This window comes from Salarias fasciatus, chromosome 23 (genome assembly GCF_902148845.1).
Source record: "Salarias fasciatus chromosome 23, fSalaFa1.1, whole genome shotgun sequence".
Classification (NCBI taxonomy): Eukaryota; Metazoa; Chordata; class Actinopteri; order Blenniiformes; family Blenniidae; genus Salarias; species Salarias fasciatus.
The window spans coordinates 5469914-5495897 of NC_043766.1; the positions used below are offsets into that span (position 1 = coordinate 5469914).

Here is a 25984-nt window from a genome sequence, read left to right on the forward strand (position 1 = left end):
GTCAGATTCTGACAGAGTTCCCACTTCTTTTATGTTCAAGATTAAATCTCTATTGCTGTTCCCAGCTGGTCCAGAACTGAAGACTGCACAGCAGTATTTTTGAAAGTTTAAATTAAACTGCCATACACTGTCCCTTCAAAACAGTTTAAAAAACAGAGTCGAGCATCTCTGGATCACATGACTTTTTGACCAAAACTTGCGTGACTGAATGATCTGTGTTGAAATGATGAAAAACCTTACTGTGAACATCGAGCCGGGCGGTGCTGGAGACGATGCCGGCGTCGTTCTTGGCCGACACTGTGTACCAGCCTGCGTCTTCTTTCATGGCTGGCTGGATGATCATGCACAAGTAGCCGCAGTTGTCCTGGTGCATGCTGGGAACAAGCATTGACATAATTAAGATCATAGATAAAGTGTTTTTTTGGAACATGTATTGAACAGTTAGGTTTTTTAAAAAAAATTTTTTTTTTACCTGATTCTGTCTGTGTTGTGAGTGAAGGACTCGTTCTCCCTCTTCCAGAAGATCTGCGGGTAGGGCACCCCCGTGACGCGGCACTCCAGCCGCACTGGGTGACCCTCTGCCACGCTGGTGTTCTGCAGCTTCTCCACGAACGAAGGGGCTTTGTGTATCTCTTTGGCTGCAGGAGAGAGCTCGTCAGCGGGCCGCGCCTTGGCAGCTGGGCCTCGGGCGTGTCGCCTGCGTCTGCTTACCTGCGACGATGAGTTCCAGGTTGAAGGAGTTCTGGCCGGCCCGGTTGCTGGCGATGCAGGTGTAGATGCCCGCGTCCCGGCTGGTGACGGGCTCGATGACCAGCGAGTGCACGCCGTTTTCCCTCACCAGCATCTTGTGGGCGGAGTCGGGGCGGATGGTCTGGCCGTTCAGCTGCCAGATGAGGTCTGGAGTGGGCAGGCCGCTCACCTGCAGATGGTTAAAACACAAACACACACACAAAACATGAGATTTATGCGAGTGTGTGAACGCTCGCTCGTGCTTCGAAGTTCAAGATGCTTTGAGTTTATGCAGCCTGTGCTTGTTTTTGTAGCGGAAAATGAGCATATCAGCCGCATGTGTTCGGAGGGGCCGGCGCGCTTTTTCGCTGGGAGCCTGAAAAACAGCAGTGTTTAGTTAATCCGTCTGTGTTGTGTTTGTCTGGAGGAGCCTGGTCGCTGGTGTGTTTTTGTCAAGGGAATTAGCCGCCCTGAGAATCGAGCCGATGCTCTTAGCAGAGAAATCCAACACCTCCCGAGCTGCACCCAGCTCAACCTGGGAGAAAATGTGCCATCAGGCATCCGACCATGTGGCAAACGAACAGCTTTCAAAGACAACCCCAAGTACAGCAGACCAAACATGTTTACAATGGAAAAAAACACAGATAGACAATCAGGAAGTAAATATTTGCTGTAAGTATCCTCGACATGAGCGACTCTGGAGGAATGGAGATTGTCAGTTTATTCCTGACAGACATAAAAAGACTTTTTATAGCAAGTTGACTGCCGGGTTTCTTTTCCTTTTTCTTTATTTTGTATGACATGTAGCGGCTTTGAAAGAGTTCCTGAGCTCTCAATACTTCGGCAAGGTGACGACAGAGTGGATGAAGAAAGAAAATGAGCACAAGAGGTGGGAGTGGTTTGAGGGGAAATAATAATTGCAGAAAACCCAATCCCACTTAATCCCTGAAAAGTGACACCTCGGGATTCTCCCTGTCTGCTCTGGGCCATTGATAACTGGAGGGAAGAGATGAAAAATCTTTTGTGTGTGCGTGTGTGTGTGTGTGTGTGTGTGTGTGTGAGAGAGCCAAAGAAAGTGGAATGCACAGGAAGGGAAATGTTTGTGTGGCAGTGCCGACAGCGGAGCCTCCCTGAAAGCAATACAGACAGTGAATTAAAGGGCGGATCTGAAATGGCTTTCTCTATTACTATGATTAACATATTCTCTTTGGTGCGTGCATTTTTTTTCTCTTTCCATTCATGTTATTTTAGAACATCTTGCTCTCGGTTTCATCACAGAATAGCAGAATTAAAAGATAAGGTGTGCACCTACATACTCCATACTGGCGGCAAGCAGGTTAAATTAAAGTTGAAGTCTGCCTTGCTTCCTCGTTTTGATCGATTTTTCCTTCACATTCGACACATTGCAAGCATGCAGTCGCTGTTATGAAGTAAAAATGGCAGATTCTGACTGAACTTCAGGCTTTCAAACCACAGTCACATTAAATTTCAGTGCTCGACATGCCATCCCCGGCCAACAAACGGCCTATAATTTGTTCTTTCTTCTTTTTTGAGTTGAAAAATTCCCCTCTGCACTTGTGACAGCTGACACAAAACTCCAGTGACTGCTGCCATGATTCCTTTTTTTTACCGTTGAAAGAAGCTATAATAGATGCTATAAATACATTTTTTTTCATTGGTTTTGGAATGCCCTCTGCCCCCTGGAGGTAGGCGGCAGCAGACTGACCCTTGCCCCCCTCGTGCACGCCTGTTGCCCCAGGTAGCAGCTCAGGGCTGTATTTACCTTGCAGTCCATCCGGCACAGTCGGCCCTCCTGGACAATGAGGTCCCCGGGGGCCTGCAGGAAATGTGGGCGGAAGTGACGCTCTTGGATGTTATCATTCTCATCGCCACTGTCTCTGGACCTGGACCTGGGCCTGGTAATAAAAAAAATAAAATAAAACTTTATTTCCTACATGCTTACAGAGTGCTTTGTACAGAGCTACAGAAAAAGAACCAGTTACAGATACAGGGACGACAAGGGATTGCTAAACAACAGACTAATAGAAAATGAGTTAGGATGAAAGAGAGACATGTCGCGAGTGCCACATTCATTTTAATTATAGTCGGTCTTTAATGTTGAGGGAGAGAGAAGGGAAGAAAACATGTGAGAAACTTCTCTTATTGCAAATTAAATGATCGAAACAGGGCTGTTAGTCAAAAAGGACTAGAATGTTCAAATGTAAGGGAGCAAAAATTGAAAGTTGCATAGAAATAAGTCTTTTTTTTTTCATTGCTTCATGAATTTAAAAAGTTTCTCGAAGCATTTATGTGGTGTGAGCTAGAAATGTTTTTAACAAAACTAAAGCCTCTAAAGCCCTTCAGTCTTCTAACCTTTTACCTATTCCCCCTTTTATAGACATAATATCAACCTTCTGCATACTATTTTTCAGAGAGAGAGAGAGAGAGAGAGAGAGAGAGAGAGAGAGAGTGAGTGTGTGTGTGTGTGTGTGTGTGTGTGTGTGTGTGTGTGTGTGTGTGTGTGTGTAAGCCCTCTGCAGCAGGTCGGGACCCACAGGTGCTCAGAACAACAATGACTTCACCAGCCTGCCTGCACGTCGGCCGCGGAGGGAAACAAAGACGGCGTGAGACACCGATCGTTATCTCCATCGCGTCTCTTTGCTCAAAACATCCCTGAACTCTCATCTAATCAGGGAGTGCACGTCGAGATAACAGCTCGCAGGTGGTTTTTATCTTCCGTGACCTGCCATCGGCGCGTCCTGTGATCATCTGTGCGTTTTTCAATATCTGGGCTCGGCTGAACGCACAACTGGGTGTAGAGGTCGCCGGAGCAGTGAAACAGGTGTTCGCTCTCATCGGCACTGAGCACACACGGCTCAGCACGGAACAACGTGCTACTTGGCTCACGACAAATGTAAACATGAGCCTCTCCAAAGGTTTTACATTTGTGTGAAAGTGCGAGCGAGCGAGCCCAGAAGTCATGCAGATGTTGAACAGCAGCCTGCGACACATGTGCCAGCCAGCAGCCGCAGTCTGCGAGGGAAAACACACACAGATCTTTGTCTGTTCGTCTCCCGTCGGGCGCTGGAGCCTCACCTGCGCATGTGTCCGGGAGCCGAGCGCTGGCTCCGGCCTCGCTGGTTCACGGCCTGGACCATCATCCTGCCGGTGCAGCTCACCCTGCCCTGTGGAGGGGAGCGGGGCGGAGGGGAGGGAGGGGCGAGGGAGGGAAGAGGGAGGGAAGAGGGAGGGAGAGAGCTGATGAGGTGATGACATGCCACAAGCAGCAGTCAGGCTGAGAGGAGGAAATAAAAGTGAGTGTTGGAGCTGGAAAAAGCAGTTTCAGTGCCTGTATAACATGAACTCCTGACCCCCGCCGGCGCTTTGGTAATTTCCTGCCCTATTCAACACCCTCTTCCCCTTACAGGCATATCACATTATTCTCCAGCTAATAGGTCCTGATCTTTCAGGGCTGATGTCCAGTGGAGAGAAAAAGTTTGTGAACCTTTCGAAACGTCAGGGGTTACTACATACACCAGCCAGTAAATAGGACTGGGTCTCAAATTACATAAATTACAAATGGTTCACAAAACAATTATTATCAATGTCTTCAACAGACCTAAAGTTTCATAACTACTGATTTTTATTATTCATTAGATGTTAGTGGTTCATTCACTTCACCTGCAAAACTGTATTGCTTCAAAAATATGTTCAAATAACACATTATCATAATTTGTTTTTGGTGAAGAGCTTTATAGGTAGAATCAGATCACATTTTGTTTGTACTGGAAAATATCTTTACAGAGTCTCTCGCCCTCCTTCATTTGCATAGTTTTTCTTTCATCGCTGTAATGTCCTCTTTAGCTCTTCCTGAGCTCACCTCAGGGTTTCCTGCCAGAATAGTGTAGTTGCCGTCGTCGTCCAGCGAGGCTGCCGCAGTGTGCAGGTTGCAGGTCCCGTCAGGGTCCCGGCTGATCCTGTAGTGCTCGCTCCTCTTTGAGATCTGTTTGCCATCTTTAAACCAGTAGACCTGTAGCACACAATAATAAAACAGGAAGAAGGTAAAATGAATGTCAGACATATATATATATATATATATATATAAAAAAAAAAATTTAGCTGTTGCTCGCAGTGCCTCTTTTACGACTATCTCACTTCATTTATTTTCCGTGGTGAAGCCTGTCATCACCATATCATTAACAGAGCTGGGCAGCCTTCCCGGTTCAGTGTGTGTTCTTGCAAAGGGCCTCTTCTTATCTCAACACACAGCACATGTATAATATCTCCACCTCCCATCATCGGCATCACACATCAGCAACTCGCCGGGCAGCCGAGCCAAATGCTTCAAAATTATATGAAGATTATCTTGTGGCAATCACCACCTGCTGCATTCCCCCACCTTTGGCTTAGGGTCTCCGTTGACCTTGCAGGAGAAGGTGACCGGCATGCCCTCGAAGACTTTGTAGTGTTTGAGCTTCTGGTCGAAGGACGGCGCCACGCCTCGGCCGGCGGAGTCTTCGTCGTGCTGCACGTCGTCGTCCGACTCCTCCACAGGGGAGCGCTCCAGACGAAACTCGATCTCACTGATGAGGCGCTGCTCAAAGCTGGACACTTTGTACTCCTGCAGGCCCGACAGAGAGAAACACAGATAAGGCTCAGAGAAACACCGAAACTGGAAATGCCGGCGAGCGAGAGAGCACTGTGTGAACACGCGGCGTCGGCTGACATGAAGGGAACCATCAATGAAACCCTGCTTGTTCGTGTTTCAATGTGTTACACACTCATCATCGGCCCGTCTTCATTGTCACCCGAACTACCAGCTTTTGTCCAATTTCCTAATTCTTTTCATCCAGAGGAGCCACTCCTCCATCCCACCAACCCCATCAATCTCTCATCCCCGCCGCTCTGCGGAGGCAGCGGGGGAACATCTGCGGCTCGGGCCGGCCTGATGACACACGGCGCAGATAATGACAGGCCACGAGCGCAGCTGCAGAGCCGCCATTTATCCTCCTGAGCTCACTCGGCCGCGTGCAGCCGCAGAAGTGGCGCTGAGGCATCACCCCCGTAATGGCCCTGAGGCAGCTGGTTCCTTCAGAAAAACCTCCTTCGGTTAACACTGTGCTCACAGCTAAAAAAAAAAAGAAAAGCAAAAACGTGATTTGATTCCTACTTTAATCTCACATGCAGAGGAGAACTGCAGCATGCTGTGCACGATGGCAACAAGTGGTGAAGAAGTCAGAGGCCCACAGGCGCTTGTGTTGCATTCAGACTATAAACATGCTTCAGTGTCTGTTATTATAACTGCACATACTGAAGGACAAGAGCCAGTGGGTGCAGATTTACACACAAATGCTGCATACACACTACTTTTTCTGCCTCTTTGTGTTTGCTATTCATGCCCTTATCAGCTTATTCCCAGGCTTTATCTTGCCCGGGGCGACTTGTGCACATCTAAGAGGGTGGTGTGGCTTTGTGTGCAGAGCTCCACGCGGTGACCGAGTGAAGGAAAAAACCAGCAGGTGTCAAAATGAGAAGGTTTCAGTAACCTTTTGAGGATCAGAGTCTCTATCGGATGGCTTGTCTTCCTGTTGAGAGAAAGCAGAGGTTTTGTTTGCGTGTCACGTTGTGGAGATGTGGCTCACGGGGAAGCCGACGCAGTTTTGTCCCAGTGTGCTGCGTTTGTTTCAGTATCAGTCTTACCTGTTTTGGAAACCAAAGATTCAGAAAAACAACGTACAGTATGGAAACACAAGGTCGCACCATGCATTGGTGGTAAAAGGGGTTTTTTTTGTGCACAAAGGCATGCGGGTCTATCATGCGGCACCCAAGCAGTGGAGTTGCTCTTCGTGCTCACAGGCTTCAGCACACACCGAGCGCTGCGTCATTCTGGTTGGTGTTCAGCGACACTGCTGGCTTCTCTCTACTGTCCACGCTTTCAGGACAAGGTTGAGACCGTGTCTCAAAGCCAGATGAACACTTAAATCCACCAAAATCCACACTAAAAGATAAATATGTAACGGAACATACAAAAGTAAATTTAAATGTCAAGTGATTAGAGATTTTTCTTCGTGTTATTTAGGTGAACATAATATTTATATATTCTTTGCTATGTGTTCTATTCATCAAGCAATAATTCAGTGTCTACATGTCGCACAAGCTAATTTGGTCTCTGGATCTTTCCGCTATGACGACGTGCTGAGTTGCTGCCGCCGTCCTGCGTTTCCACTGAACGGTGAACCCGTCTCGCTGTCGGGAGTCCAAACAGTGCTACTTCCCAGCGTGTTTGCTACAACACTGGTTTCCAGCAGTTTGCATAAACAGAGCTTTTTATGGAGGCCCATGGATGACTTTGCAGTGTTTACACCCGGCTTTCATAACTGGCTCCTATGCGGTGTTTACAGTGACGGAGGGGGAGGGAGCGGGCCGCAACACTGTGTGAAGCAGAGTCCGCAGCCGCGAGAGAGGAGCGACACCGTCCAAGTATCAGAGCACAGAGAACAGGAAGGTGATGGTGCCGTGTGCATGCAACGTGTGGGGAAGTGGGGGAGAAATGTTGATGTGTTGGTTTTCCATGCCTCTGTGTGTTTGTGTGAGAATTATCTCTCCAGGTGTGCAGATCCTGATAAAGAGCCACCGTACCTGTGTGACTGGCTCCTCCTCTGTGTCCTGTGTGTTTAAGACTGTGGCAGCGTTGTCAGCACCCAGCAGTCTGCGAGCCATCTTCTCCTCATAGGTTAACCTCTGGAAGCAGGGATTAATGGGGTCAGCGCCGGGTTAGTGTGTGAGTCGCACAACAAACACATGGGATGAAATTATTATCTTTCCAGAGGATACTGGGTTTACTTTGATGCATGAAACTATAGAAAACAAACAGCTTTATGAGGGATAGACAACATTTGTTACCATGAACTCTTGTATGATATGAAGTTAATGTTTGTTAATGACGTGTTACTGAACACGCTCAATCTCTGATCACACACACCTGTATTTTCATTAAAATGAGATCAGAAAATAATCAAACACAAACACACACACACGCACACACCTGTTGACCATTACTTATGCGCTCCTCTTTAAAGCGCAGTTTTCTCTCCAAATCCTGGATGACTGCATCTTTAGATCCCTGGATGTCGGAGTCGGAGGCGATGCGCGGCGTCTTGGTGATGGAGGACTTCCTCGGAAACGCTTTGCTGTAAGAAGGACAAAATGGACAATTTTGTCACTACTTCAGTTGTGGTTTGCTTCATCTCTGCAACACACACACACACAAAATATCTGCAACTCCTTTTTCCTTGTTCACCCTCTCTCAGGCTCCCTCACATTCACCCTTATCTGGACATGTGCAGCTATGGCATTCTGCAATGTGTCTTCTTATCTCGTGCAACTGCAGCAGGAATGCCAGGAGGAGGAGGAGGAGGAGGAGGAGGAGGAGGAGGAGGAGGAGGAGGATTCAGTGAGGGCCTGATGAAAATTTACTGGCAAAGAGCTGAGGGAGGAATGCCCTTTGATGGAGGGAACAAAAAAGTAAATTTCCCCCTGCTGAGATTACCTGGATTGGATCTGGATTACCTGGACACCAGATCTTTATCAGATAACTCAATAAGCAAAGCCCAGGATCAAAATCCAGTCCCCTGCAGTCCGTATCAGCAACTTGGGATCTGTAATCTGAGTTTATTCGATTCTGACACACATTTCATTCTGAGGCCTTTTCACGTCAGCGTCCTGCGCTCTACAGATGGAGTCTAGAAAGGGAACCTATGCATCCAGTTACTGGCAGGTGGATCTTTTCATGTGTTGCTTCACTTAACACACCAATGCTGCTTTAAAAGAATTTCTGCACAAGGTGTGTTTGTGTGTGTGTGTGAGAGAGAGAGAGAGAGATAGAGTGACACCTACACAGTGCCGTTGCCTTTAGGCAGTCCCAGGGCGTTGACTGTGGGGCTGCTGGGTGTGGAGGGTGTAGCGGGTAACACAGAGGACAGGAAGCTGGAGGCGGGAGACGGAGGAACGGAGGAGAACGGCGAGGACATATCCGAGTGTGCCGGGGACATAGAGACGGGCGGAGGGGGAGGAGGTGGTGGAGGAGGGAAGTCCTGGCTGGACGGAGAGGGCAGGTTGCCGGGGCTGAGGAAGGGCGGCGGCGGAGGTGGGAAGGATGGGGAGCTGGGAGACTCCATGCTGCCGGCCTTGGTGAAGGGGGGCGCGGCGGTCCTGCCAAAGGGCTTGTGCGAGGTCGGTGGGGACAGAGGGGAGGAAAGGTTGGACCCGGAGGAGCCGGACGACTGGGTGACGAAGCCCGACCCGCCCGGGCTCTGAGCGGCGATGAACTGCTTGGGTCGGGCGTAGTTGAAGGTGGTGGCGTGCATGGCTGCGCTGCTCTCCAGCTCCTGGAAGGAGGGGGGAGGGGGGAGAGGTGGAGACGGTGGAGCAGGTGGAGGTGCTTCCTGAAGCGGAGGTTGAGGCGGAGGCGGGACGTCCTGGTTCTGCTGCTGCAAGACGGCTGCTTCCTGCTGCTCCAACAGAATCTGATCCTGCAGTTGCTTCAGCTGGAACGCGTTCCTGTGAGGAAGAAGAAGAGGAGGAGGAAGAAGCACCGTGAGGTGAGTGGAGGGAAAGTCATCCCATCAGACCCATTCTGAGCGTCTCCTCCATTTTTATGGAATTCATCTCTAAAGTAACAGTAAAAATGTTACAAAATCTTGCATCTGCTTTCACTTTTATGCCTGACACAGTGGTCTGATCTCTCTCCAGCTGCAGTCGGAGCACAGCTGGCAGGAAGGTTGGCCTGCAGATGTGAGCGCAATCAGTGAAGCCTTAAAATGCCAATCAAGAGTTCTGCCGAGCGCGGCGGAGAAACAGCCAGCATGAAGATGTTACTTCTAAATGACATGAGCACAAAGCCCGAGCGTAGTGGACAGGTGGTGAACCGTCTGAAGCGTTTTCCTCTGAAGGCGATGGCCTGTCGGGCCAAAGGTTGGCGCTCAGAGGAAGTAAGTGGACGACCTCTGAGAGCAAAGTCACCGCATGAGCAGTTCACCGTCCTCCGGCCTTTTAACAAAGACTTATAAACAAGCCAAACTGTTGACAGTGTATCGTGTACAGCACTATATTAATACATATTTAACCACGCTAAAGGAGAATGTTATACTCGATTAACATCATCTTGATGTCAACTTAATCAATCATTTCACCATAATGACCATTGAACATCATTTTCAAACTTATTTGACAATAATTACAATACATTTTCAAGCAAAACCAAAGATTGTCGTCTGTTGTTTTGAACTACTAGCAGCAGCCGTCCTCACTGCTGCTTCACAGTGATTCACCTTCAACAAGCATCATTTTGCAACTTTTATAAAAGCTAATTTATAACAATAAGCAGTGTTTCTTAAACCTGAACGTCAAAGGTGAAGGTTACCTGCTACATAAATTCGGTTTCCTGGCCGTGACAGCATAAACAAGCACATCTTTCATTGCACATACATGAACGTTTCTGCTTCAAAGCAAAGGGCTGAACTGATTCCCAGCGATGTAACTTTATGGCACTACTTCAGAAGTTACTGTGGTATCAGAAACCTTTCACCAGGCCCGAGCAGCAAAACGAGCTGCCATGCTACAGTGTCACGTCACTGTTTTACAGCGTTGTGAGAAAAGACGTCCTGTTCCTGTCGTTCGACAGAGTAGCAATCAGTGTTTTTCTGTGTCAAATGGGGAAAATTAAAGCACATGGACGGTTAAGGTGTGGCCTTTTGATTGTATGCGAATGGCTTTGTGAAGGGAGGAAAACTAAATACTAGTCTCTTTTTGCCAGAGATTGGTCTAACGATGAAGTATTATGTGTTTATACAGAGGCGTGGCCCTCAGCTGATTCTCATCATTGTGGAGAAGTCAGAAATTTTCTCGAGTGTTCGTTTCTAGTCTTGTTTTCGTTTTGTTTTTTTTGCTTGCGCTGCAAAAGTCTTCAAAGAGGGCTGACTTTAAAAACCACGAGACAGAACTGACTCCCGAAGCCCTTCTCAAAGATCAGGGGAACGTGGGTGTTTATGAAAAGGTTAAAAGTTAGAGAGAGAGAGAGAGAGAGAGAGAGAGAGAGAGAGAGAGAGAGAGAGAGAGAGAGAGAGATGCTCACAGGCAGCTTGTGGAGAGAAATACTGTACATCCCAGCGGCGCATGGAGTCCACCAAGGTCACGTGGCCTAATCTCTTCCAGATGCTGAATAATCAGTGGAGCGTTTCTACTATTTTTCATCTGCGACAAAACGGAGACCCTCTCCACCCTCCCTCCCTCCTTCAGGCTTCCCCTTGCTATAACATTTGGAAGTGGACAGACGGAGCGTCGTGTTGCACATCCGTAACGACGCCGCGACTCACTGGTGCGATCAGATCAGCGCCGTGGCTCACACTGTGCCTTTGAGCAGAGGTAGTGCGTTCATGCAGCTCGAAACTCACAACTTCTGCTTCCGCTTTGAGAGCATGCATCGACAGGAACAAATGGCCGATAAGCTTTCGAAATAAGAAATGATGGACGACGCTGACATGCCGTTTACAAACCAACATTCAGATGAAATGTGGAGTTAATAATCCTGACAGCTGCACCACAAGAGAACGCTGGTGATTTTCATTGCTGGCTAGCTATGTAGGACAGGCTAATCAATTTCAAGGTTACTTTCACATTGTGATAAAGTCCGTTTCTTATTCAGTGAATAATCAAGAAACAGTCATTTTTAAGTTACGCACAGTTTCTGTCGTGTTGAGAGGAGAATTACAAGTTTATGTTTTTTTTTCTCTCTTTTTTTTCTCCAACTCGGAAGTGGGGCCATTCCCACTTCTCAAGATCTCATGGCCTCATGGGAAACTTCATTAAATTGAACACTGCGATCATACCAACCTGCCGTTTTCCTCACCAGACTCTTCATCTGCAAGCATTTGTATGTGTCCCACTCCTCCTCTTTTTTGTATACATTTTCCTTTACATTCCCCAAAGACCTCCCGTTCAGGCCTCCACTGAAGGAGTGCTTTTACAGGAATAGTTTGGCAGCTCGCGAGGCTCTCGAGCGCTTAGCGGCTGTCTGATTCCTTTTTTGGCTGTATTTTCTCAGCGGCAGAAGCACCCGTCCTGTCTGCTCCAGCAGAGAGGAAACACACTTAATTTCCTCGCCTCATCCTCTCTCTCCCTCTCTCACTCGCTCTCTCTCTCTCTCCTCAAAGACCTTCTCGGTGTTTACATATGCGTTTCATGCGCTCTGTATGCAGTGGGATTGTGTTTCTGTAGATTCAGTCTGATAGGTTTATTACTTTTGCTTCTTTTCCGTTTTATTTTTCCATGCTGAGCAAATGTTATCGGGCTGTAACTAAAGTCATCCTCCAAGCCTAAAAAGGTGTTCCTCACCACCTATATAAAGTAACAACAATGTGAGCTCCGTCATCTACTCAATATCCCCTCTGTATGGTCAAGAAATCCATGACTGAGGGAGTCAGAGTTGTCCGTCAACATTAACATGCTCTCATGTGACATTTGACCTTCATCCAAACACAAGTCAACCTAAAAGGGTTCTAATTTTGCCAGATAGGATTGAACTCTGACCCCTGCTAAGATGTTTACTTCATATTTAAAAGCACCCGGTAAGGTCAACTCTTGTTATTTGTGGCTGCATGAGTGGTTTTATGGCCCACTAAAGGACTCAGATCAAGCAGAGGACCAGAGGCGGGGGTGATGGGTGCCATCTAGACTCAGTGACCCTGCAACCATTACAGCCTACAACTCGTCTGCAGGGGTTTACAGGACGGCCAAAGTCCACAAACTGAACCGGCAGATCAATCCCAAAAAAGTTGAAAACCAAACCCGTGGAAAATCATACCATTTTCAGACAGCAACCAATGGCATTCATCGGCAGATTACTGTGAAGACAGCGGGAGACTTAAACATCTTAAACCTTACAGAGCAGATTTATGTAACATCAGATATAAGGGGAAATAAAAACTCCTGAAAAATAACGGCATTTTTCTCTCTTGCCCAGGTTGTGTCCAGACCTCTCCGTCCCACCGTAATTTCTGCCCATGGTCATCTGGAGACAGCTGGAGAAGCTGGAGCAGGCCTCCATCACTGGCTCTTTTTCTCGGTCGTTGCGGTGGAGCAGGCTGAATTAAGGAGGGAAGTGTTCCTCGTTGTCATACCAACAGTCCTGTGTTTTGCTGCTCTGGTCTGGGCCAACTGGCCCGCGGAGCGCCGAGCCTCTCCGAGAGAAAAACTCTCCGGCTCCTCCGCTGTCCCTCATTCCTTCAAGTCTCTCCCTCTCCAATCGCCTCTCCTCTTTCTGCCCTAGTTTTTTAGGGCATATAAATAGGAAAAGTCGTTAAGTCTTCCCATCCTTCTCCTGAAGATATTCTTTCCAAGAGTTGGATCCTGTCTGAAAATGTCTTTCTTTTAGGAGGGAATGAAGCGACTTTGGTCTGAAGTCACTAGGAGGTTGTTTTGAGATGGGACGGACGCCGTGGGCCTTTACCAGCTGCATGCCTCTTTAATAAACACAGACCTCAACATTTTTACACGCCCGTGTTTACTCCGTTTACTCTTTGTGTTTCCTGAACAATAACGGCCCGGGGTGCGTGAGAAACTCCGGCGCTGTTCCGACCTCCCGCCAGAGCGAAGCTGGGAGCCATCGCCTGCTTTATCTGCTGCCCGTCCCATTAGCTCTGCAGCTGGCTGTAAAAGACGGAGCCGCTTTATTAGACAGCTGACGACAGGAAGCGTGCAATGGACGGAGAGGGGGGTAAAAGAGGAAGTTGTTGAGAGTGCATCATCAGTAATGAGGGGTTTCCTTCTATAAACAACAACATGAGGAGAAATGAAGGTCGCGTCTGTTCTCCTTGAAAGGCCGAAGGTGTTCATAAACAGATTAGAGGCGTAAAACAAGCAGTCGTCTGCGATGTGCAGAAACACGGCGGAGGAAAACGTTTCAGAGGGTGTTCTCAGGCTGCGGAGTTTGCGTTACACCTCTGCATGTTTGTTTCTGCAAACACCTGTGTCTTAGGAACAAGCCAGAGCCTGCAATTCGCCAATGATTTACACTGAATTAGTGACGCTTACAGCAAGAGACCAACCTCAGTGTTCATTACTGTAAAAAAAAAAAAAAGATTAAGGTTATAGCTGCCGTTAAATATTTTCCAATCCTTTCATACATAAAATGTTCTTTAAATGCTTAACCTGAAGGAATACAATAATAAAAAAAAATAAGTAAACATTAGTTAAAAAACAAATGTATGATTTTAATGCTCCGAGCTGAACTGCTGAAACAAACCAATGCTGCTGAAACAGTCCTGAGCTGATTCTGCTGTGTGTGCAATTATCTTAGTTTATGCAACGTTTTCATGTTGTTGGAACCAGAAATAAAACTACTTGAAATAACTTGTTGATATCATAAAAAAAAAAAAAAAAACTTGTTAAACTTGACATATAATGTCAGTCCAAATAATCAGCACGTTTCCTTCTGGGATCTCAAAGACATGTGCAAACAACTTGGAATTCTTGCCTAACTCATCATTTTAAGGATGCCAGATTACAAAATATGTCGTACAGTACAGTGCTTCACCCACACAGGGTAGAGGAGATGTTCCTGACAAAAGCAAGATTAAATCCTAAAACCTCATGCAACAAAAGCACCATCACACACCTGGTTCACAGCTACCTCATCTAAATTCAGCGGCGAGCGTTGCATCACCGCCCCGGTGCGTCAACACGAGCCCGTCTGATGCCCTCCGGCGGGATCGCACATTATCGGCCTGACAGAGTCTGGAGGGTGATCACACTGACAGACTGTGAGTAAGGCTCTTCTGACTTTGTTTCTCCCTTTCTCCAACTTTTATTGTGCGGCCCGTCACTCTCTGCGTGTCACGGAGGGAAACTTCTAATCGTTTGCCGAGAGGAATGTGATTTCAATGACATCTGTCAAGAGGAGTCGAGTCGCACGCACAGCTATTGTGAAACCACAGTAAAAGAGAGTGCAAAACGCTTCGGGATGTAACACGCAGGAATCAAAGAAGAGAGGAATGACACAGAAACCTGGCTGCTCCTACTGTCGTAAAAGAAATGAAACCATCAAAGGAGCAAGTGCTTTAATATCGCAGCTTCCTCTGACCCACAGAAACGCCGGACCGCAAACCCTTCAGTGTCCGTCCACCGTCCATCACTCACTTCGTCCGTCAGACCGGCGAACCCCCCCAACCCAGCCTGGGTTCCCCTTTCATTTTCAGACTGGCTCCTCGGTCGGCTGGTACTTCCACCTCCTCTCCTACCTCCTTCTCCCGGGCTCTAATTGCACACACACCACATAAAACAGAACCAGACTGTTTTCCTTCCCCTCCACCCCCTCCTCTCTTTAAAGCGTAGCACAGAGCGTTTTTCTTATCCCAGCCACACCAACAGCTCAAGGCTGCTCCAATCACCCACTTTCTCTCTGCCCTACTTTTTTCTTTCTTTCCTTTTTTTTGTCTGTCTTTCTTCTCCCACTATAAGTTTTCCCTTCTATTCTCTATCGGAGCTCGTATTTCACGTTGAGTGCAACATGTGAAGAGAGCTCTCCACAATCCCTGGGCTGCTTTTTCTATGCCTCCATCCATCCATTCCTCTTCTCCTCGCTCTTCAACCTCTGTCCAAGTGAGACAGGGAGTGTTTTTTTCCCCTCTCTCTCTCTCTCTCTCTAAAGCAGGAATGCTGAAGACATTCTTCTCTGGATTGGAGTGGGAAACACATCACCATCAAATGGGATTAGCAGCAGGAGAGGAGGAGGAGGAGGAAGGGTAAAGAGTAAAGAAGAGCCAGAAAGAAGAAATCAGTGATTGTAAGAGTTTCAGCCGGGTAAGACACGAGCTCTTTCACCTAACAGACACTATTGTGATAACTAATCCGCCTGACTCCACCGAGAAGCCCTGCAAACAAACAGGGCTGCGCAGCATAAACACAGGCAGAAAACCGAAAAAGTCCCTGTGTCTGCCAAATTATTCTCACTGATGACAATCTTCTTCTCTTCTTTTCCTCCTTCAAGTCTTGCCATCTTTCTGCAGGAAAATGAATGGCTGTCACGCTCATCCTCCCCGTGTTAAAATAAAGATACAGAGCCTGACTGCAACATCAGCATGATGGAATCAATATGTATCCTTCTACCCCGTAACTCATCAGTAATAAACTATATGGTTAAACTACTTTCCATCTGAGGAAAAGACTTATTCCTGAGACTCAAAAGTTTGAAAGTGAAACAGAAGCATCCTCTCGGTTAACTTTCATCCATATCCCTGTCAAAGTTTCACTCACATATCGACTCTGCCAATTTGCCCATAAGAAAGAGAAAAAGCTTTACCTTCAGTGTTTATGCCTTTTTGGTGTGGATATTTTCCTGCAGGAGAGTGAACTGCGTCTCAGTGCTGCCCTGCCAGGTACGAGGAGCATATATAGCCGAGAGCAGCCAGACAGTGACGGACGCGGTCGCTCTCCCTCCGCATGAGTCAGTCCGTCTGCGAGGCTCCTCCTCTACACAATAAAACCCTGCAGGCTGCCAAGGGCTGGCCCCTTTCACAGTCACAGCGCAGCCAGTCTGTACTGTACTGATTTAGGAGTTCGGACTTAAAGAATACATCCAGTGAAAAGACAGAAAACACGAATGCCTGGATCACCCATATCTAATTGCTTTTACTGTGCTTTTGTGTTAGAACCTATAGTGTGGACTGAGGGAGTGAAACAGAGTGTGACAGGATGATGGAGGAGAGAGGATGAAAGGCACATTTGATAAATTAATCATCTGTACAAGCCTCTCAGTTTCAAGTGATTTCTCTCATTGTAAGGTAACATTTGAAACCGGGCCACGAGGGGGAAATGAAGCCCACATCCTCCTGCTCAGGTCTGCACAGAAACATTATCCACCATTCATAAGTTACCAGACTGAATCTATTATCGGCACGTCAAGCCAGTGGAACATAATAGTTTTATGTAACGTGCACTGTTTTGGAGGATAATTTGAGAAAAAGACCACCACCACCTCCCGCCTTCCACCTCCCACCCTCCACCACGCTGACATATGTGCAAACTCCCGCATCGCATCACGGCCACGCAGATCTGGTTTCATTTGTTGAAATGTGTCCAGTTTCTCAATCAGGGATTTTTGTGGGATGAAACAACTCTTTTCAAGGAATTTATCGTTTCTATTTTTAAGTGTGATGCCTCTAATTTTAGAGGCCAGTGTGTGAGTCACAGCGTGGCGGCGGGAGGGTGGGAGGCTGAGGATCCGGTCCACTCGGGTGTTTTGTGTGTGTGTGTGTGTGTGTGTGTACTTGATTTCTGTCGGAAGGTCAGACGGCCATCAGGAAGGAGTCGGTGTCTCCATCTCTTTGGACCGGCGAGTCACTCGCTGCAGGTCGACTCACTCGCACTCGGAGGCAAGTCAGAGGAGATGTTGTCTGCACTCTGCGCCCCTCTTGGTGACAGTGGCTTTATGAGAAGTGTGTGTGTGTTTGTGTATGTGTGTGTACACTTCATTACAGCCTCTAATTCTCAGTGACAACTGGAAGTTGTGTATCAGTCCCACTGAACGTTTGTTTAAAGATAGATGCCGTCGATGCCACACATGCGACCGTGCTCGCCACTTGCTCCAGTCAGGATCTAATCACAAGATGATTGACCTCATCCGGAAACAATGCCTTTCACTCCGTGTGTGTGTGTGTGTGTGTGTGTGTGTGTGTAAACTAGTGTGTATTTATTTCTCCATGTTTAACATACCAAGCTGCTCTTTTCTGGGGGGAAACACAGTCTGCTTCCAATGAGGGGATCACTGAAGCCGCTAAGTTTCCATGCTCTCAACTACCAAGCACACACCCCAGTTCTTCCCTCATCCCACTGTGTGTCTTTCCCCTCTCCCTCACCCCTCGTTTCTTCCAGCTCCCTCTCTCCCTCTCTCTCTCTGCGATGAAGGTCAGCTCCCACAGCTCTCTTCCTTATTTGGAAAGTTTCTCCATTCCACGCAGGTCAGTCTAAGCCTGACCAACCAATCCAGCGGTTTGTTGGTCTGGCGTCTCAGCCAATCCAGAGTCTGCCATGTCCTTTTAAGGACTGCCCATCACTGACTCCAGAGGCCGATGTGAAATTATCTGCTTTCCTGCTCTCTCATGTCTCCGGTGACTTCATTTTAACATTTTTTTTTTAACTTTTAGTTTTTTCTCTCTGGTCAGATCTTACTTTCTGCCTCTGCATTCACTCAAATTCCTGCATCAAACTCCCACTGAAGCAAAGGTGTCCAATAAGACGGTGGCTCACAACCTTGAGTTTGGGATCCCTTAGGGGAGGTTTCCAAAGGTCGAAGGGAGGATCAAGGCTTTGCCTGGTCTCAGGTTGTCAAAATTAGGTTTTCGCATCTCAAAGAAAACCAGAATGACTTGCTTCCCAGATTGCAGAGACAATGTTTGGCTTCACTGCAGTGTTTCGGCGAATCAAGGACAAGAGAAACGGTTTCTCTGGGAGGATCCAGTCAGTGCTGCATTTCCATTTCTAATTAGACGTTTGACGGACCACAAGCAGAGTCCACAACGCGCCGCAGTTCCGTACGCGGTTCTTTAACGTGCATGTTTCCAGCTCTCCATAAAACCACGAGCAACACCTCGACAAGAAAGTGATTGTTAATACTTCATTACAGAGTTCATGAGTTGCACCTCGTAAACACAAACACACTGCTGAGAGGAAGCTCTGAGTCACGCCGCAAAAATGCGACAAATCCTGGCGGATGAAGCCCCCCTTGCTCAGCAACGTGGGCCCGACGCGGCGTACAGTAAATCCCGCTTTACATTTAACGGGGGGCATCCTACTAGCAGTGTGAGCAACAAACAGCATCAGCAGTCATTGGCTGTTCTCTCTGTGTGTGTGTGTGTGTGTGTGTGTGTGTGTGTGTGTGTGTGTGTGTGTGTGTGTGTGTGTGTGTGTGTGTGTGTGTGTGTGTGTGAGAGAGAGAGAGAGAGGAATGAATGGAAGCTGTTGGAGTGGTTTGTTACTCTGAGTTTGTGTGCCGTTCCCCGGACAACAACCTCAGTGAGGTTAAAGAGGTTTGGAGCTACTGCTGAAACCGTTTAATCTCGGCGGTGTGGTAATTATGTCAGGGAACGTGGGCTCTGAGGTACAAGGTGAAGCCGCATGCCATACGAGCCACATTAAAGTGGATTAGGCCGCTCTCCGTCTTTATCACTGCAGATACTGGAAACATTAACGACGTGACATGAATGACGTCAGCTACACACTGTTGCTGTTAACCCATTGTTTGTGTGTGTGTGTTTACGGATGCGTGAAATGAAATGCAAACAAAAATACAAATGCTGGCATATTAGTATTCATATTACTAAGAATGGTAACGCAAAAGTGTACATCACACAATAAAATCTTAAGAATATTACCAGAATTTCAAATACACTGAATATACTGTTAATAATAACCCTGAATTGTCCATAAGTGTGAATGTGACGATGTGACAATGTGTCTGTCTCTCTGTTTTCAGCCTGTGATGGACTGTGGAACTGTTCAGGGTGTAAACTCCCCTGAACACAGTCTCACTCCACAGCCCCAATTAGTTGAAGTGGTTAATAATATGGATGAACGAAGGACAAACATGACATCTGACCTCAGGAGGGAGCAAGACGACCTGCACAATACAGGGAAACATGCAAACTCCACATAGAAAGGCCCCAGTCCAGAAGCTAACTTAGATCTTTTTACAGTGACACTCTAATCCACTGTTAATCCACCTGTTAATGCTTCAAACTAATATAACTAACTCAGACACGTGAGGGGCAAAGAGAACAGATTTGTGTTGAAAACTGATATAATTGTCATAATAAGAAAAGGTTATTTCGCGGTTAGTCTTGCATTTAGTCCTTGATCATTGTGACTTTTCAGTTTTTTCATTTGATGCAAACACATGTAGACAGATCACCACTTTCCTCCCCCACTTGCTTCTGCTTGCTCCTCCAATAAATGTCTGGAACGACTTTTAATCCAGTGCAGATAACGTCTGCAGCAACAAGTCTGTTTGAATTCAAACTGGCCGCTCCTCTCTCAAACTTTGTGTCCGGCACACTCATTCTGCTTGTCAAGCTTCTCTTTTACAAAATAAAAAAAAACCCTCTAATTCGTCCTCGACCCAAAAATCTCACAATCAGTTTGGTGAAAAATAATCATGAAGCGGTGCAAAGTGCCAAAGTGAGCCTGTTTTCCATCAAACTGAAAACAACCAACAAAAAATAAAAATTACAAAAAAATAATCCACAGACACATTGGGAGTGAGAGTTCAACTCTCTCATAAAAACTCCCTTTGTGTAGCAAAATCCGTGCAAGAGAACGATTTAAACTGTCAGAGTTGATTCCCCGGTCCGATGAATGAGAGATTAAGTCGTGGAATTGTTTGAGGATAATTGCTGCCTCTGCTCCTCGGCGTGACGCCCACCCAGACGCCATACCAGCCTGTAATACGCTGCCTCACCCCTATTATCACCGTCAGTGTCAAGATGGTCACACCTTTTCTCCATCTCATCCTCTCGTGTTTTTCACCTTAACTCAGTAATCCCGACATGAAAACTGCGACATGCTCTCAGACGCACGGACTCTGTTAGTGGTGGGACGACTGTCTGGACTGTTGCTGTTAAACACTGCAGAGACCTGAACAGGAAGACCTGTGGAATAATTAGGAGGGACATAAATCTGTCCAACATGGCCGTGTCCCTATGTTGAGATGTGAAAGATGAATTACAGCCGGCCTCATGTGACACCCCACCCCCGTCGCATAGTAGACCCAAATAGTACATGGTCTTTATTTAAGCCCTTCTGAAGGAGCTCTGGTTTATTTTACAGATCAACACACAATCAAACAAGGTCCAGGGCCAAAATAGATATTAGTTGCTTTGCATAGCACATGGGCTTGAAGCAGGAGGTCGCTCAGGCAAATATTTTTGTCCCGTATGTTTAATACTTCGAGAAGTTTATGAGAGGGCAACCAAAACAGTGGCAGGACATTCTTGCCTGAGTTAATTTTATCCCTTTAACTGCAGTCTGGAAGTAATACATCCATCAATTTATCAAACACATAACCAAAATATTATTTGTGTCTGTGTGTCGGGCTGAAAATATGTGGAAAACGGTCAATTCCACTGAAAAAAAAGAAAAGAAAACCAAAACACTTCCAGTCTGCTATTTAAGATTTAAGAATAGTTTGGATTCCGTGTTGCTTGGAATATTATGCAAAAAAAGAACTGAGAGATTTGCAACAACTGAAGAATAATGTTTCCCAGCATAAAATAAAGACAAACATGTAGGTTTTATTGATATAATGCAGCGGTTTTGTAAGGTAGTCATCCTGTGGAGCGCATCAGGACGCCACAGCAGGGAAATCTGGAGATGAGGGGAAGGTCTTTTTCTATTTAAAAGCATCATGATGAAAGGCATTATTGAACTAGCTTAGTTTATAGAGACTAAGCAAAATGATTAAAAATCTTTTTTTTAAAAAGGGTTACTGTAAAACCACAGGTTGCAAGTTGTCACGTGAAATATTTAAATAAAGGTACGAAAACCACCTTATTCAAAACCTTAAAAACTGCTGCAACTGGAGAAAATAAAAAGCTAAAAGTGTAAATGACAGAAAAGACTAAAAACCCGGCACTGCATGGTCTTGATCAGTCCACGTCACATTATTAAAAACAGACAATAAGTTGTAGAAGTCACTGCATGAGCTCAGTCCGCCGCTGTAAAATCACTTCTGCTCTGCGTCTCAGCTTGTTTACGCTGGATTGAGGAGAGGGAGAAAGAAATCCTGTGGTCCAATAAAACTGAAAAATATAAAACTTTTAGAAAACTGTGGCTGTTCTCGGAGGATTAGTGACACGAAGCGCAACATTTGAATGTTCTGGAGAGGAAAGTTTTCCCATCCGAAAACCACACATTTTTCTTCAGAGATTTAGCTCATTTTACTGAGATAATGTTACACCGAATCTGCACATAATAAAGAGCTGGACTGCAGAGGAAGAGTCCGGGTGATAGAACTGGACAGTTGCCATGATGCCGGGTGAGCGATGTCCTCTTGTTGAGGCCTTTACAGGTGAATTTAGGCTTTGAACGAGCTGCACATCATTGTGTTTTTATTTACCTTTCAAACAACGGTCCAGCTTGTCTGGGATTCAGGGCTGTATCTTCTGAGTAAACTTGTGGTGAAAGACTTTGCTTTCTCTGTAAACTTGAACTGAGGTTCACATCCAGCCGGACAATCTCAGCCTCTCCCCTGAGAATTTCCTTTGATTCTTGTGCTGATGTCTGGCATCAACGCCGGGCATCACACCCAAATACCTAGCAGCCCGGCTCTTTCTTCCTCCAGCACAGAAAAACAGCAGGTCTGTTTTCACAGATCAGGTCTCCTGCAGACCCTGCAGCCTGCCAAGTCACACAACCACTTCCTCAATCTCATCAGCTCCTTATTATTGAGGCGAAACCCGTCCCGCACACATGCTTCCAGTCATTTATTCCTGTGATTTAGGACAAATTATTCTAGATTTGTGAACAGGAACTCGGTTCCCCAACCAGGCTGTAAATTTACATGAAGCAGGTGTTATTTTGAAAGTACCGAGCAGTGCTGTGAAAAACAATATTTCAACTGGTTTTATCTGCTTATGCACCAGATTTATGTTGGGTCAACAGGTTAAATGTTAAGAACAGCGGAAGAAAAAAGGTTTGCCCACGTCAAGCTAAATAAACAAGTCGCACAGATCGCAAAAGGCAATCCATTCAGATCCTCTTCCTTCATGTAAACTTAATAAAACAAAGCTATTTCATGATGAGGCCTCACTTGAAATATACAGACGTGAGGGTCATAGTTTCCACTTTCCACTGCCTAATGAATTTATAGCAGTTTAACAAAGTGCTTTCTTAGAAAGCCTTAGTGCTTCTTAGGAACAACCCTTGTAAATTGTAAAAAACAAGTAATTAGAATAATGAAGTGGGACGGTCGTTTCGCAATGATGAATCGCAGCAATATGTGGCTGGCAGAGGGAGCAGGCAACAGGCGCTGTGTCGGGCGAGGCGTCCGAGCACCGGCAGCGGTCAGTCTCCGTTCGTACCAGGCCGCTGGAGGAAATGCGGCTCAGTGTGGCAGGAACATGACCTTTGGTTAATGACAGCGCTGCTGCTTTTACTGAGCAATTACAGAATTTAAAGGGGATGGGGCAGGAGAGGGGAGGCCTACGCACACTAATTGCCTCACAGCTGGGGGCTGATTGCCTCCACCGCTGAATTCGTGCTGATTTTTGTGGAAAAACTCTAAAATAAACCACTTTACTGACACTGGCATCCGTGCCACTGCCAAATGAGAGCAGAACAGACATAAAAATGTTTTTTTTTTCCTATACAGAATATAGAATAAAGATATTTTCTGCAAAAAAGAAAAAAAGCAGCAGACTTAAACTGAGCTCAAAGTATGAACACAACTGCTGCAGCAGTTACCATCTACTGTGTGTTAACTAGCTACTTTTTTTAATTTCCTCAAACGGATGAGGTGAGGAGGCAGATTAATTCACTGAAAAGCTTAGTCTTACTAACTTTGAATGGAGACAACAAAGATTCAGTTATTATCCGAGATCTACGGTCCCAAAAACCCCAAAGGACAGATTTAACACTGCTGTACACCGACGTTTTGGTGACGTACTGACATTAATCAGATATGTTTTAAGCTGTACTTGCTGTTCCGATACCTCAGTCTGTAAACGGCTCAAATGACACCCCCAGCATCACTCTCACATCCAAATATTTACCTGTCATTTTCTGTCTCCGCCTCTATATTCTCAGCTCTGGAAGCACAGAATTAACAAATCATAATGTTTCAGTCAACAGATATGCAACAGCACCCATGAAACAAAACCAGCACACATGCAGCCATGTTGGAGACCGAGTTTTACCGCGCTGAAACGGAAACTCTGGGCTACATGCAGCAGACTGACGTAAGCCACAGCAACGCCCTCACTCGTCTTCGGTTTTGAATGGGATGCATGGATTTGTTTGTAGAGTAGAAGAAGACCTTACGATGCCTTACACTGGCATTACTTAAAAATGTTTTAAACTCTTTAGGATATGTGCAAATTTTGCTGAAGGTACATTGTGTGCAGAGGAAACATCCAGAAATCTTATTAGGAGGCAATAATTTGCAGGGCTACAACTATAGAGATGTTTAATGTCAAAGGTCAAATGTCAGCCTAATCTGGAGCTACAGATAAAACCTTTCATCGTCCGCAAGCCGAGAACATTTGATTATAATGTAATGACTGATCATGTAAATGCTGAAGAGTGTTAAAGATAATTCTTGATTTTTGAAAAGACCAAAGTGTCGTTCTTGAGTGGTCCACCAACCACATGGCCAAAAAAACTCGTGCTTTCACGTCTATCAGGGACTTAGCTTGGCGATGAACAAGTGACCTAATGAAGCATCAGTTGGGTTTTTAATGCTAACCAAGTCGCCACAGTGACCCTGGCCAGGGTTTTATTGTGAAGTTTTGTTGCGTCGAGATCTGTGTTCTTATGTAAATCTGCATAGTCTTTACAGTAACACCCAAAAAGTAGGTGACGTCCTGCACACTAAAGATGCAAGGCTATATAAATGATGTGAATTCTGGTTTGACCTGCTGTTTGATACATTTTAACATTGGGTGAAAAATAGAGATTATAGACAGTGTGTTTGGGAGATGATCCAAAAATTAGACTGATTAATATTCACTGCAGTCTAACATTTGAAGCAGGGATCTGACATGACCGGCACTTACTTTTCTCCAAAGAAATAAATGATTCGACTGAACTAATTAAAAACAACTGGCGAGTCAAATAGCTTCAAACTGCTAGAAAGAGGCAGCATGATCACTCACAAGATAGTTTACACAACTGCTATCATCATTCTTCTGATAGTTTTACCTCTACAATATAGTTATTTGTACTTGTTTTCGGTTAGTTAAAAAAAAATAAATGTTAGGTTAAACTTAACATATAACAGTCTGCGACAGGCAGGGCTCGGCTATTTTTTTGACCCAGTGTGTTTTTAGAGTGTACACAGTCATTCACTGCCGACGTCCCGAAACACTGGACTATTGAAAATAAAGCTGCTCATTGTCTGGCTCTTATCTAATTACAGTGACATTGTACCTGATCCCTATAGAGCTGTCAAAGAGGTGCTCAGGAAAAATAACCATCATGACTCTGTCCTGGGTTGGGCATGCAGTCCGAGGTCAGACAGAAACAATAGGAGCCATCCAGTAAAAGCCAGTCAGATCTGTTTACAGCCGCAGACAGACGGACAGCAGCTGACAGACTCGCCCTGGCATACACGATGCCACACTGACACCAACATAAAGGCAGGGGAATGTTTTTGTTCTGACAGAGGCCTGGGATTCCCCTCTTTAACCCTTTGAACGATATTGAAACACAACGCTATTATTTCCCAACACGCCTCAGACAGTCCTACCTGTCTGCCCCCCACAACAAGGAGTGACCAGCCCGCCCCCGAGGCACAGGCGCCACTCTGGGACACAACAGGTACTCACAGCTTTGGCTTAGGCTTGGTGGGGAGCGGCGGGCCGTCCTTTCCGGGGGTTGGCGACAGTTTGCCTGAAGTCGGAGGAGAGTCTGGTACCAAGTGGGCCGGGTCCTGAGCTGTAACCGGGACATCTATTGTTGGGTCGGACTGTTGCAGAGGTGGAGGCGGAGGAGGGGGCGGCAGCGAGGTGTCTTGCGGTAGACTCGGAGGTGACGGTGGATTCGGAAGCTGGCCGTTCTGCTCCGACTCCTTCTCTCTGTCGTTGTCTTCCACATCTGAGCTCATCTGAACGGGAGGCAGAGCCGCCACGCTGGGCCAGAGCTCCAGCTCCTTGATGAGGAAGGGCTCGCTGCCGGGCGGAGGAGCCGTCTTGGGCGGCAGCTCCAGGAGGCTGATCTCAGTGGGTGGAGGCGGAGGAGGGAAGGACGCCGCATCCTCAAACCCGGAGCTGTCGCCAGACATGCCATTACTGGATGAGTCCTCTGCTGTTGAGGCAAACAAACAGGAGCAAAGTGGAAAATTGAGGACTATTTAGCTTTTATTTATTGGTCATAATGGCCACCTCAGGACATGGAGATTAAATAAACATAGATCTTCACAGTTAATTTTCAGACGACTTTCAGTGACTAATTACATTCTTTAGTACGTAACTCTAAAAAAATAAAACTTTCA

General features: G+C 46.3%; 1 protein-coding gene across 3 annotated transcripts in view; it reads right to left on the bottom strand.

The window, feature by feature from the left end:
• Positions 1 to 25984, bottom strand: part of palld (palladin, cytoskeletal associated protein) — a 61519-nt gene that overhangs the window by 1041 nt on the left and 34494 nt on the right. Inside the window, exons 9-20 of one of the 3 annotated variants that reach the window (XM_030083436.1) lie at positions 25320 to 25797; positions 8626 to 9288; positions 7775 to 7919; positions 7369 to 7470; positions 6276 to 6314; positions 5129 to 5350; positions 4610 to 4759; positions 3826 to 3914; positions 2513 to 2645; positions 712 to 919; positions 473 to 638; positions 241 to 374 (exon numbers count right to left, since the gene is read on the bottom strand). In XM_030083436.1, coding sequence (XP_029939296.1) covers positions 241 to 374; positions 473 to 638; positions 712 to 919; positions 2513 to 2645; positions 3826 to 3914; positions 4610 to 4759; positions 5129 to 5350; positions 6276 to 6314; positions 7369 to 7470; positions 7775 to 7919; positions 8626 to 9288; positions 25320 to 25797 — 2529 coding nt within the window. Of the gene's footprint in view, positions 1 to 240; positions 375 to 472; positions 639 to 711; positions 920 to 2512; positions 2646 to 3825; positions 3915 to 4609; positions 4760 to 5128; positions 5351 to 6275; positions 6315 to 7368; positions 7471 to 7774; positions 7920 to 8625; positions 9289 to 16084; positions 16232 to 25319; positions 25798 to 25984 lie in introns of those variants that run through there. The other 2 variants (XM_030083437.1, XM_030083435.1) reach the window with 2 other exon arrangements.